Source organism: Crinia signifera, chromosome 9, assembly GCF_055691185.1.
Source record: "Crinia signifera chromosome 9, ASM5569118v1, whole genome shotgun sequence".
Classification (NCBI taxonomy): domain Eukaryota; kingdom Metazoa; phylum Chordata; class Amphibia; order Anura; family Myobatrachidae; genus Crinia; species Crinia signifera.
The window spans coordinates 75351475-75363365 of NC_139225.1; the positions used below are offsets into that span (position 1 = coordinate 75351475).

At 48.4% G+C, this 11891-nt stretch overlaps 1 protein-coding gene across 2 annotated transcripts in view; it reads left to right on the top strand.

Annotated features, from left to right (window-relative positions):
* Positions 1-11891, top strand: part of RLIM (ring finger protein, LIM domain interacting) — a 40256-nt gene that overhangs the window by 9750 nt on the left and 18615 nt on the right. Inside the window, exon 2 of one of the 2 annotated variants that reach the window (XM_083159253.1) lies at positions 9931-10133. In XM_083159253.1, the coding sequence (XP_083015379.1) occupies positions 9965-10133 (169 nt within the window). In that variant the 5' untranslated portion in view covers positions 9931-9964. The remainder of the gene's footprint in view (positions 1-9930; positions 10134-11891) is intronic. The other variant, XM_083159254.1, reaches the window with a different exon arrangement.

The following is an 11891-nucleotide window of genomic DNA, read 5'->3' on the forward strand; positions in this document are numbered from 1 at the left end:
ACATTAATAAGTTACATTTTATTTTATTGCGATAAGACTTTAGGTGCACCACACCAGTGACAAATCTTTTTCCCCTCTGTTCATGACTCTTCCAGGGGTAAATGCTTTTCTATGGGGTTAACCATGGTCTGCAAGGGGTTAACCTGGCGGGCCGCCAAACCCAGTACTAATAATATTGAGGATTAAGGTTCCTTATGCGGGGGAGAGGGGATGCAGTGATTCCCTAATCTCCATATAGGGTTGCTGGGATTCCCTGATCGGTACATTGGGGACACACATGGTAGTTGGGATTCCTTGATCGGTACATTGGGGACACATATGGTAGCTGGGATTCCCTGATCGGTACATTGGGGACACATATGGTTGCTGGGATCCCCTGATTGGTACATTGGGGTACATAGGATAGCTGGGATCCCATGATTGGTACATTGGGGGAACATAGGATATCTATGACTACCTGATAAGCACATTGGGGAATATAGAGTAGCTATGATCCCCTGATCTGCACATGGTTACTAGTCTAGTGACAACTACCCCCCAGGCATGCACTGTTCCATGACACGTCCGATCCACTCCAGAGAGGGTGTGGAGCGAGATCTCCTCCACTGCAGCCTGGGATCCTGCGCTCATCGTAACTTCCTCGCATACCCCGCAGGTCTCAGCAAGGGCTTAAGGTGAAATGCTCCCTGACCACTTGCTGTTTCTGCAGATGCTGCAGTTCACCTTTAAAAAGATGTCGAATGCAAAACGGTGAATACACTCGGCGAATCACAGTGAAAACCCCATTGAAATACACCAGCAAATTGCAGCAAGCATGCAAGCAGCAAGCATGAAACTGAGAACAGTGAACATTGAATAGGGGGAATCAGATTTTCATTGAAAAAGATTCACTGCAGGGAGTAAAAACAGCCCAATTCGTTGAAAAAAAAATAAAAAGGTGACTCGGGAGTATTGAATACTGCTGTATGCGTTCTCCCTTCTGCCATTTATGTTCCTGCTGTGTCTGCTTACATATTGAGTGTATGGCTTGACCTTAAGATGTCTTCTAACATATTTGCTGCTATGTGCAAAAATGTAAGGTGCTATTCAATTGTTTTTGGGCAGTCATAATTTTGTGCACTTGTTTTTCATGAGTATTCATTTTCTCACTTGTTGCATTAAAGAAGTGCTGGGTTTAGCCACTTTACGTAGCTAAAGTGCTGTTTGAGTGCCCAAACCTTGGACTCTACATATTTCTGCTTTCCGTCTCAGGCGGCTGTGAGCAGAAATGTAGGTGTCCATTGCAATCTGTCCTGATAGGAGCAGTGGTTGAATTGCTTGATTTATGCTCTCATTAATTAGCGTAAAAAAAAAAAAATCTCCCTCCTTATTGTTGTATGCTTAAGTAGTCTGAAAACATAGATTTGATATGGTTCAGATCAAAAAAGTGATCATAACTCTTTAAAATCAAAGAAATTAGGCAGGCTAGAGGCAAATCACATCCCTTCCTCTAGAGCTTTATGATCTGATTATATGTATAGCACGTATCTCCTGCAATATTTGAGTTGTTGTTTTTTTTGGGGGGGGGGGGGGGGGGGGGCGGGGTTGTCTTGCTCATTTGTCTACTTTGGTGCCGTCTAAATAAAAAAAATTGTAATTAAGTGTCCTTTCTGGGATGGTTATTTCATTACACATTTAAGCCTCCTCATACCACTCCTCTTTATAATGCTACACTTGCCACCAGGAATTTTAACAACACATGTATTCATAGTGTTCCCTCTAGAAATGAGGGCGGGCAGGGCGCCGTTGCACGGGGGCAGCGCAAGGGGGACGGACCGGGCCCGCCGATGTCACAATTGTGGGCGGTCCTGGGCCGCAACGTCACGAAGAGGGGCGGGCCCGAGCCGCGGCGTCACAAAAAGGGGCGGGCCCGGGCGGCGGCGTCATGAAGGGGCGGGCCCAGGCCGCAACGTCATGAAAAGGTTCGGGCCCGGCCAGCACTAAAGGAGGCGGGCCCGGCACCGCCGAAGTTACCGTGCTGCCGGGGAAGCGCTGGGAATCGCCGTCTAAGGCGACGCTGCGCTTCCCCGTGCACACAGCCAGGGCAGGCACCACGCTGTTTTAGCGGGGTGCTGCTAGCAGGGAAGGGCGCATTTTGCCCTGTAAAAATCGGGCAGGGCGCAGCGCCCCGCTAAAACAGCCTAGCGGGAACACTATATTCATACAATTATTTGGTACTGATGCACTATTCTTTGATGGGATAAAACCTTTCACATATGAAAATTCACAAATTTGGTGGTTTAATATCCACCTGGGGTATATTGCACTACTATTGTGTGCATCTTTTGGGCAGCAGTTACTATCCATGCATATTAATTAGTGAGCAGCCTATGCACTGCCAGTTTCACATGTTGACTATACATCTCAAACATATTAAGAAGCTTTTACTTCATTGGCTATCTGTCACGAAGTTCTACTAATTCAAATATTTCCTAATACTTTTGATGGAGCCTAATTGGCTGATTTTATTCAGTAATGGAATGTGTTAACTGTACATTGCATTTAGCATTCAATTCATTTTCTAAAACTGACTGTACAAATTTAAAGTGGCTCACCATTGGATCTACTAGTACCAGGCTGTTAAGCCTGACTAGACATTCCAATGCTCTCATTCCAAAGTGTTCATACCGTGTTTCCCCGATAATAATAAGACCTACCCCAAAATTAAGCCCTACCCCAGATTTTGGACATTGGTCCAAAATAAGCCCTACCCCGAAACTAAGCCCTATTAAATTTCCAATGTACTCAGTTCCAGACAAAAAATTCTAACCCCCGCTAACCTCTGCTCACCTCTGCGGTATTTAGAGAGCATAGGTTTCTACAGAAGCCGCTTCTGCTCCCGGTCCCAGGGATGTATTGCGGAAGGTGGAGTTACGTCGCCGCGCACATCACGCGGCTACAGCACGGAGCGCTGGCGCAGCTAAGAGAGAAAGGATTTGTTATTAAAGGAGGCTGTGACGGTACGTTCCCGCTATTTAACTGAGGACTGGGGCATGTTTAAAAGGATCACTGGGGCATGTTTTAAAGGAGGACTGGGGCATGTTTAAAAGGAGCATTGGGGCATGTTTACCGTAGCAAGGGGGACTGGGGGCATTTTTAAGATTTTTGACATTTGCTGTCAATGTCTATTAAAATAAGACCTACCCCGAAAATAAGCCCTATAGTGTTTTTTGTTGTTTTAAAAAAAATAAGACAGTGTCTTATTATCGGAGAAACATCGGTACTACTATGTGCTCATTTCCAATAATTACGCTGCTGACACATGAGTGAAGCAGCTTATGAAGGATGAGCAAATGAATGCTGTTTCATTTAAGCTATGTGCGCAGTGCGATAATATACATTTCTGAGACTTGTTGGTGGCCTTTGTGTACTAAGTTTTATCTTTTGCTTATTACATTAGTTTTCCAAGCTTTCCTCCCTTGTTGTACAGTAACAATGCATTTGTTTAGATCAGTGGTTCTCAAACTCGGTTCATGTTTTCCAGGTCACCCGACAGGTTCACTCATTACTGACTGGCACATTTTAAAAGATCCACAGGCGGAGCTAATAATTTCACTTGAATCTGCACATGCAAAAAATGCACTGTCTGGTCCTGAGGACCAACTTTGAGTACCTGTGGTTAAGACCATCATTTTACAGATAGTAGACTTACTAGATGTAGCATACTATAATAGTGACCAGTCATTTCTGCTGCAAAATTATTTTTCTTTCAAAAATTATGTAAATGCTTCAATTTACAGGGAAATTTCACATTTATGTATGATCCTCACCTGTATGTCACACAAGTCATTTGTAAGTGCATGAAGCATGGTGTTCCCGCTAGGCTGTTTTAGCGGGGCGCTGCTCCCTGCTCGATTTTTTTTTTTTTTTTTTTTTTTTTACAGGGCAAAATGTGCCCTGCTAGCAGCGCCCCGCTAAAACAGCGTGGTGCCTGCCCTGGCTGTGTGCACAGGGAAGCGCAGCGCCGCCTTAGACGGCGATTCCCAGCGCTTCCCCGGCAGCACGGTAACTTCGGCGGTGCCGGGCCCGCCTCCTTTAGTGACGGTGCCGGGCCCGCCTCCTTTAGTGACGGTGCCGGGCCCGCCTCCTTTAGTGACGGTGCCGGGCCCGCCTCCTTTAGTGACGGTGCCGGGCCCGCCTCCTTTAGTGACGGTGCCGGGCCCGCCTCCTTTAGTGACGGTGCCGGGCCCGCCTCCTTTAGTGACGGTGCCGGGCCCGCCTCCTTTAGTGACGGTGCCGGGCCCGCCTCCTTTAGTGACGGTGCCGGGCCTGCCCCTTTTCGTTACGTTACGGCCCGGGCATGCCCCATTTCGGGACGTCGCGGCCCGGGGCCGCCCACAATTGACGTCGGCGGGCCCGGTCCGCCCCTCTTGCGCTGCCCCCATGTAGCGGCGCTCTGCCTGTCCTCATTTCTAGAGGGAGCACTAAAGCATACTCGATAATGGTAGACATTGGTTATGGGAGAACATATGTGACTGATTAAATGGCATTTAGGTTGATAAAGAATTGCTGGAATACTCCATTTTTGTCAGCATAGCTGTATGATTACAGCAACATGCTCCATGTTACTACTTTTATCTATTCTATTGTCACCTTCCATATAAAATAACTTTGCATTTATGCAAACACCTGTTGAAATGGCATTTTACAACCATTTTTTTCATATGAAACATTGAATATAATGTTATTTGTAATAATGGTCTAGATGACAAACATTAAAATGCACAACTTTCACTATCATTAATATGGGATACTGAAGTCTCAATACAATGGGGAATAGGTCATCTGACAGGAGACAGGCACATACATTTCTTTAACCATGGTGTGCTGGCTCCTTCACTCTACTTCCCCTTACTAGCCAGTTTTAGAAAATGTGCCCTCAGGAGAGGATGCTTACTCCTGGAGCTCCAGAGTTGTTCTTCAATTTATTTAAATTTATCATTTTGGGGTTGCTTTTTGGGCAGGGAAGGTACAGTTGCCGGCCTCTTAAGATACCGAACTGATCCCTGCTGCAGGTCCATTGACATGAGAGAGGGTGCTTGTTACCGCGGGCATTGCGCTGCAGCGCACACACCCCATGCTCAGCCTGAAACCGTTGAGTGGTGAGTGTTACCCGGGGTCCCCACAGTTGGGTACCCCGGTTCATGTGCGGCGGCGGTGTCCCTGCACAAGGACCACTGACAGCCCCACTGACACTGGATGCTAGGGGCTGCCACTGGACCACCAGGGCATATTCCGATTCTGTTGTTAACCCTTTGTTTAACACAGGCGTCAATCTAAACATTAGCCCAGGTGCCATTAGATGGGCGGGGCTTAGCTCATAGCGGGACCAGTGCCTCTGAGCGCGCCTATACACTGCTCCCTGCTTCTTCTCATGCTGTGGGCGCCATTACAGCAGCAAAAAAAATCACTCAGCGGTGCAGCCTTGGGAGAGAGAGAGATTCTGATCGCAAGTATAGTGCGGTACAGCGATTTTGTGTGCCTAACAGCCTCTAGTGTGTGTGTGTGTGTGTATGTGTATGTATGTGTGTATATCTATCTATATATATATATATATATATATATATATATATATATATATATATATCTTTATCTTTTTATTATCAGTCCTATCTTAGGGACTAGGTTGCAGGGCGCTGGTGTCCCCATATACCTCTGAGTTTCCCCCCACTGCTAATTAAGCATTGTACATTTATACAGATATATTGATAGAGCCAACACATAGTATACAACCAAGACAGTGTCAGACAAATAGTAGCGAAGTGTGGTTGAAGTGTGTAGTTTTCAGCAACAAGTTTGCTCCAAGTTCTACATCACAAGTTGCTTGTGAGCAATGTATGTCACCACAGCTCAGTATTGTCTCCATAGGGCCAGCAGCATGAAAGCTATGCTGGAGACTGTATCATCACGGCTTGCAGCAAATACATTGCAGACCAAGCAGGTGCAGCAGGATTTGTCTGTGCTTACTACTAGGGTGGATGTTCTCTCACCTATGCCAGGGGTGTCCCATAAACGGGCACTAACTGCCATTTCCCCTGACTCTGAGATAGAGGAGGGTGAGGATTATAGTGAGGAGGAGATTGAAGAGGACTCTCAGGGGTCGCAGCCTCCTATTCAGGGCACAGTGAATCTAATCCTAGCCATTAGAGAGGTCTTAGATTTACCTCTGGCTGCTCCTGCAGAGGGGGATCCCTTTTTTGTGTCTCATAGGAGACAGGATGTAGTGTTCCCAGAGCAGGAGGAGGTATTCAAAGCAGCCTGGAAAAATCCTGAATAGCGCTTCCAAGTATATTAAGCGTTTTAAGTCTGCCTTCCCTTTTGACCCTGCGGGTAGAAAGGCATGGGAGAAACCTCCAGTAGTGGACGTTTCGGTGTCCCGCCTATCTTAAAAGGTAGTGCTTCCTGTCCCGGGGACTTCGACCTTAAAGATACGGTCGACAGGAAACTAGACTGCACAGTTAAGGCTATATACAAGGCCATTGGTGCATCGCAACGCCCAGTGCTCGCTAGTTGGTGGATGGCTAAGGCCGTATTTACATGGGCCAACCAGATCCAAAAAGGTTTGTTGGGTGACATGGATGTGGCCACGGTAGCTTAAAAGCTGTGTCACATCCAAGACACTGCAAAAATAATTAGGCGCCATTAATGCATGGAACTCAGCCATGGCTGTGTCGGCCCATAGGGGCCTTATGGTTACGGCAGTGGGTCGCTGAAGCAGACTCCAAGCACAGTGTGGAGAATCTGCCCTTCTCAGGGGATAGATTGTTTGGGAGTGAATTAGACAACTTAATTTCTAAGGCTACGGCAGGCAAGTCCACCATCCCTCCCGTCTGCTTCCACACCGGTAAGACGCCCCTTTTCAGGGAATGCCCAGCAGTCCTTTCGGACCTTAAGTTTTTTTGGCCTAAGGCCAAAGGTGGCTCAAACGCCAACAGAGGTGCTCATGGTAAGGCCAGAAAGGCAGCAACCTCTTCCAGCCGGGACCGTAGTGCAAGCACAGCTGCAACCAAGCCCTCCGTGTGACAGACTCCTCCCACCTCAAGACATTCTCGCGGTGGGGGCTCGGCTGAAATATTTCGGCCACGTGTGGGATGCTTCATCCCTTGACCCGTGGGTCAGGGATATTGTTTCACACGGTTACAAGCTGGAGTTCGAAAGACCACCCCCTCAAAAGTTCTTCAGGTCGGGACTCCCAGCAGCTGCGGAGGATCGCAGGATCCTCAGGCAAGCGGTGCAAAAATTGATACATGCTCAAGTGATTATACCTCTACCGGTACTGTAGCTGAGCTAGGGATACTTCTCCAACCTGTTCATGGTACCGAAGCTGGACGGCTCGGTCAGACCAATCCAGCTGGACGGCTCGGTCAGACCAATCCACAATTTAAAGTCCTTGAACCCCTATCTTTGGGTCTTCAAATTCCACATGGAATCCTTAAGGGCGGTCATTGCAGGATTGAAAGAGGGAGAATTCCTGACTTCTATCTACGTGAAAGATGCCTATCTTCACGTACCGGTGTGGGGACCACACCAGGCGTACTTGAGGTTTGCCATATTGGATGAGCAGTTCCTGTTTTAGGCCCTACCATTTGACCTGTCCACCGCTCCACGCATCTTCACCAAGGTGATGGCAGAAATTATGCTCCTTCTGAGGATAGATAAACAATACCATAACTGGACGACCTGCTCCTGAAGGCGGAGTCAGAGACGAGCCTTCAAAGGGCGATAGAGACTACCAGACGTGTACTCTCAGACCATGGGTGGATACTGAACATACCAAAGTCCGCTTTAGTGCTGACCCAGCGTCTCCAATTCTTGGGGATGATATGGGACACGGCGGAGAGGAGGGTGTTTCTCCCAGTGGAAAAGATCGAGGGCGGTGATGCAAGGGGAGCATTTTCAAGGAAAGTGTACTCCTTTTTAGAAGCGCAGCTCCATATCAACATATCCAATCGGACAACGCAATGACAGTTGTGTATATAAATCAGCAAGGAGGAACAAAGAGCAGGGCCTGCATGAGGGAAGCCTCCAAGATCCTTGCCTGGACTGAGCTTCATGCAGTAGCGATTTCAGCTATATTCATCCCCGGGGTGGACAATTGGGAAGCGGACTTTCTCAGCCGCCACGACCTTCACCCCGGGAAATGGGGACTACATCCCCAGTTGTTCATGAGCATTGTAGATCTGTGGGGAGTACCACAGATAGACCTGATGACCTCCGGAGTCAACAAGAAGGTCGACAGATACTGCTCTAGGGATATCCCCAGGCAGAGGTGGTGGATGCTCTGACTACGATGTGGTCGTACGATCTGGTGTACCTGTCGCCCCCCCCCCCCCCCCATCCTTTTGGGAAGAATGCTACAAAGAATCCAAAGCCAAAGGGTGGTGGCAATTCTAATAGCCCCAGACTGGCCTTGGAGGGCGTGGTACGCAAGTCTGCAAAACATGCTAGTGAAAGATCTGTGGCGACTGCCTCTCAGAAGGGATCTTCTGGTTCAAGGCCCCTTCATCTACCAGGACTTAGGGCGGCTTTGTTTAACGGCCTGGAAGTTGAGCGGCAGATCTTAGCTCAAAAGGGGTTTCATTCCTCTGTCATTGCTACTATGACACAGGCCAGGAAGTCGTTCACACTTGCCACTTGGGTCAGGTCAACATACATTTGTAAAATTTTATGTTTTACAATGTGGCCAAGGATGATAACCAGTTTAGGCAGGCGGTGTTGCAACAGGCTCCGCACGTTCCCCTTTCTGGAAGCTTTGGGACCTCCCAATTGTATTGAGACCTCAGTATCCCATATGAATGATAGTGAAAATAGGATTTTAGTCCTTTTCACAGAGTTTGTGTGGTGTGGTGCTCTGATTGTAATTACTGTGATCGTGTTCCAGCTGTCCTTGCAGGTTGCTAGACAGTGGCTTTAGTATTCTTTTGTACCTTACAGGTCCATTGACCTGAGCTGGAGCATCTAAGTTTTGGTGACTTTTTGCTCCCTACAAATCCCTTTTGTGATTTTTCAAAGGTTATAATGTTATGACACAATAACAGGGTTAAAGACATTTAGTTGAGAGTTTTGTTGTGGTGTGCTGGTGCGAATCTCACCACATTACTTGTTCATGTTCAATCCTACCTCACATACGTTATCCTTCCTTCGGGCACAGTTTCTTAACTGGCTAGTAAGTAGTAGTAGTACGTTTTTATTTATAAGGCGCCGCAAAGTGTCTGCAGCGCCGTACATAGCAAACAAAAAACAAATTACAAGGTAACGTACAGGGTGTGTTGAAAAATGCAGTATAAATAGGGATAGTAAGGGGAAGTAGAGGGGAGGAGCCAGCACACCCTGGTTAAAGAAATTTATGTGCCTGTCTCCTGTCGGATGACCTCTATTCCCCATTGAATTGAGACCTCAGTATTCCATATAAACTTCTGTGAAAAGGATTTACCAGTAAGGTTTTAAAATCCTATTTTATTAAGGTCAAGTTCTGTGCGCATATCCGACAATTACAGTACATTAAAAATATAGCTTAGTTTATATGCTGGTAGTGTTTATTTTAGCACCCGCTATCTTTGAAAACCCATGCAGTTCCTTTTCCCTGCCTGGGGTGTCTGCTGTAGTGCTTCTAGCACAGTGTGGTATATTAGCACTGATATGCAAACCAGGCTTGTGCTAGAAAACACCACAGCAGACAGCGACACCCCAGGCAGGGAAGAGGAACTGCATGAATTTTCGAAGATGGCCGGTGCTAGAATGAACACTAGGTTTGAGAAGAAATAAGCAATGTGTATTGCCGTGAACACAATCTTAAAATGGGACCTAACACACTTTTAAAGCTCATAAATATCATATTGCAATATTTCTATGCTTATTTTTGTGTATCTTTTGACATGGCTTGTTTCTCAGTTAGACAGGTTCATCTTGGCATTCATCAGTTGACATGGAGAGTTCAGATGCTACTGGGAAAGGAAGTGCGGAACAATCTGATTCTCAACGCCAGAGTCAGATGGACCGGCTGGATCGAGAGGAGGCTTTCTATCAATTTGTGAATAACCTCAATGAAGAGGATTACCGACTCATGAGAGATAATAACTTATTAGGAACTCCAGGTATGCACTCTTCAATACAGAGTTGTTTTTAACTGGAAGGTGGCCTTATATATTCAAGGTAGAAATTGGTTTTACCCATCCTTACCCAGGCCTTATTCCATGACAGTTCCCTCTGCCTGATTGCACCAGTGGAATTAAGAAAATTCAATACCGTGTTCATTTTCGAATATTAGAAGTAACCTTTCTGACCATGCAACTCCCTAAAAGAACTTGAAACAAAAGACGTTTACAGATGGCGCCGGCCTTATTATTGCTGGCGGAGCGCCAGGACCGTGTCCCTGGCGATCCGCCAGCAATCTGGCGCTCTGGCTGAATGAGACGCTCGTGCGTTTCCCACGCACGAGCGTCTCAATAGCCGGGCGGCGAGGCGGGTGCAGTCCTGCCCGTCCCCAGCTTCAGTGAGACCGACAGGGCTGCGGGGGGCGGTGTGGACCGGCGGGGACCCGGGGAAGCCGGGCGGTGACCCGGGGAAAAGCACCGTCGGAACGGGACGCGCGTGCACCTCTCTCTCTCTGTGGCGGTCTCTCTCTCTCTGTGGCGGTCTCTCTCTCTCTGTGGCGGTCTCTCTCTCTGTGGCGGTCTCTCTCTCTCTGTGGCGGTCTCTCTCTCTCTGTGGCGGTCTCTCTCTCTCTGTGGCGGTCTCTCTCTCTCTGTGGCGGTCTCTCTCTCTCTGTGGCGGTCTCTCTCTCTCTCTGTGGCGGTCTCTCTCTCTCTGTGGCGGTCTCTCTCTCTCTGTGGCGGTCTCTCTCTCTCTGTGGCGGTCTCTCTCTCTCTGTGGCGGTCTCTCTCTCTCTGTGGCGGTCTCTCTCTCTCTGTGGCGGTCTCTCTCTCTCTGTGGCGGTCTCTCTCTCTCTGTGGCGGTCTCTCTCTCTCTCTCTCTCGGTCTCTCTCTCTCTCTCTCTCGGTCTCTCTCTCTCTCTCTCTCTCTCGGTCTCTCTCTCTCTCTCTCTCTCGGTCTCTCTCTCTCTCTCTCGGTCTCTCTCTCTCGGTCTCTCTCTCTCTCTCTCGGTCTCTCTCTCTCGGTCTCTCTCTCTCTCTCGGTCTCTCTCTCTCTCGGTCTCTCTCTCTCTCTCGGTCTCTCTCTCTCGGTCTCTCTCTCTCTCTCGGTCTCTCGGTCTCTCTCTCTCTCTCTCTCTCTCTCTCTCGGTCTCTCTCTCTCGGTCTCTCCTTTCGGTCTCTCTCTCTCTCTGTCTCTCTCTCTCTCGGTCTCTCTCTCTCGGTCTCTCTCTCTCTCTCGGTCTCTCTCTCTCTCGGTCTCTCTCTCTCTCGGTCTCTCTCTCTCTCGGTCTCTCCTCGGTCTCTCTCGTCTCTCTCTCTCTCTTCTCTCTTCTTCTCTCGGTCTCTCTCTCTCTCTCGGTCTCTCTGTGGGTTCTCTCTCTCTCGGTCTCTCTCTCGGTCTCTCTCTCTCTCTCTCTCTCTTCGGTCTCTCTCTCTCTCTCTCGGTCTCTCTCTCTCTCTCTCGGGTCTCTCTCTCTCTCTCTCGGTCTCTCTCTCTCTCTCTCGGTCTCTCTCTCTCTCTCTCTCGGTCTCTCTCTCTCTCTCTCTCGGTCTCTCTCTCTCTCTCGGTCTCTCTCTCTCTCTCTCTCGGTCTCTCTCTCTCTCTCTCTCTCTCTCTCGGTCTCTCGGTCTCTCTCGCTCTCGGTCTCGGTCTCGCTCTCGTCTCGCTCTCGTCTCGCTCTCGGTCTCTCTCTCGGTCTCTCTCTCGGTCTCTCTCTCTCGGGGTCTCTCTCTCTCGGTCTCTCTCTCTCTCTCTCTCGA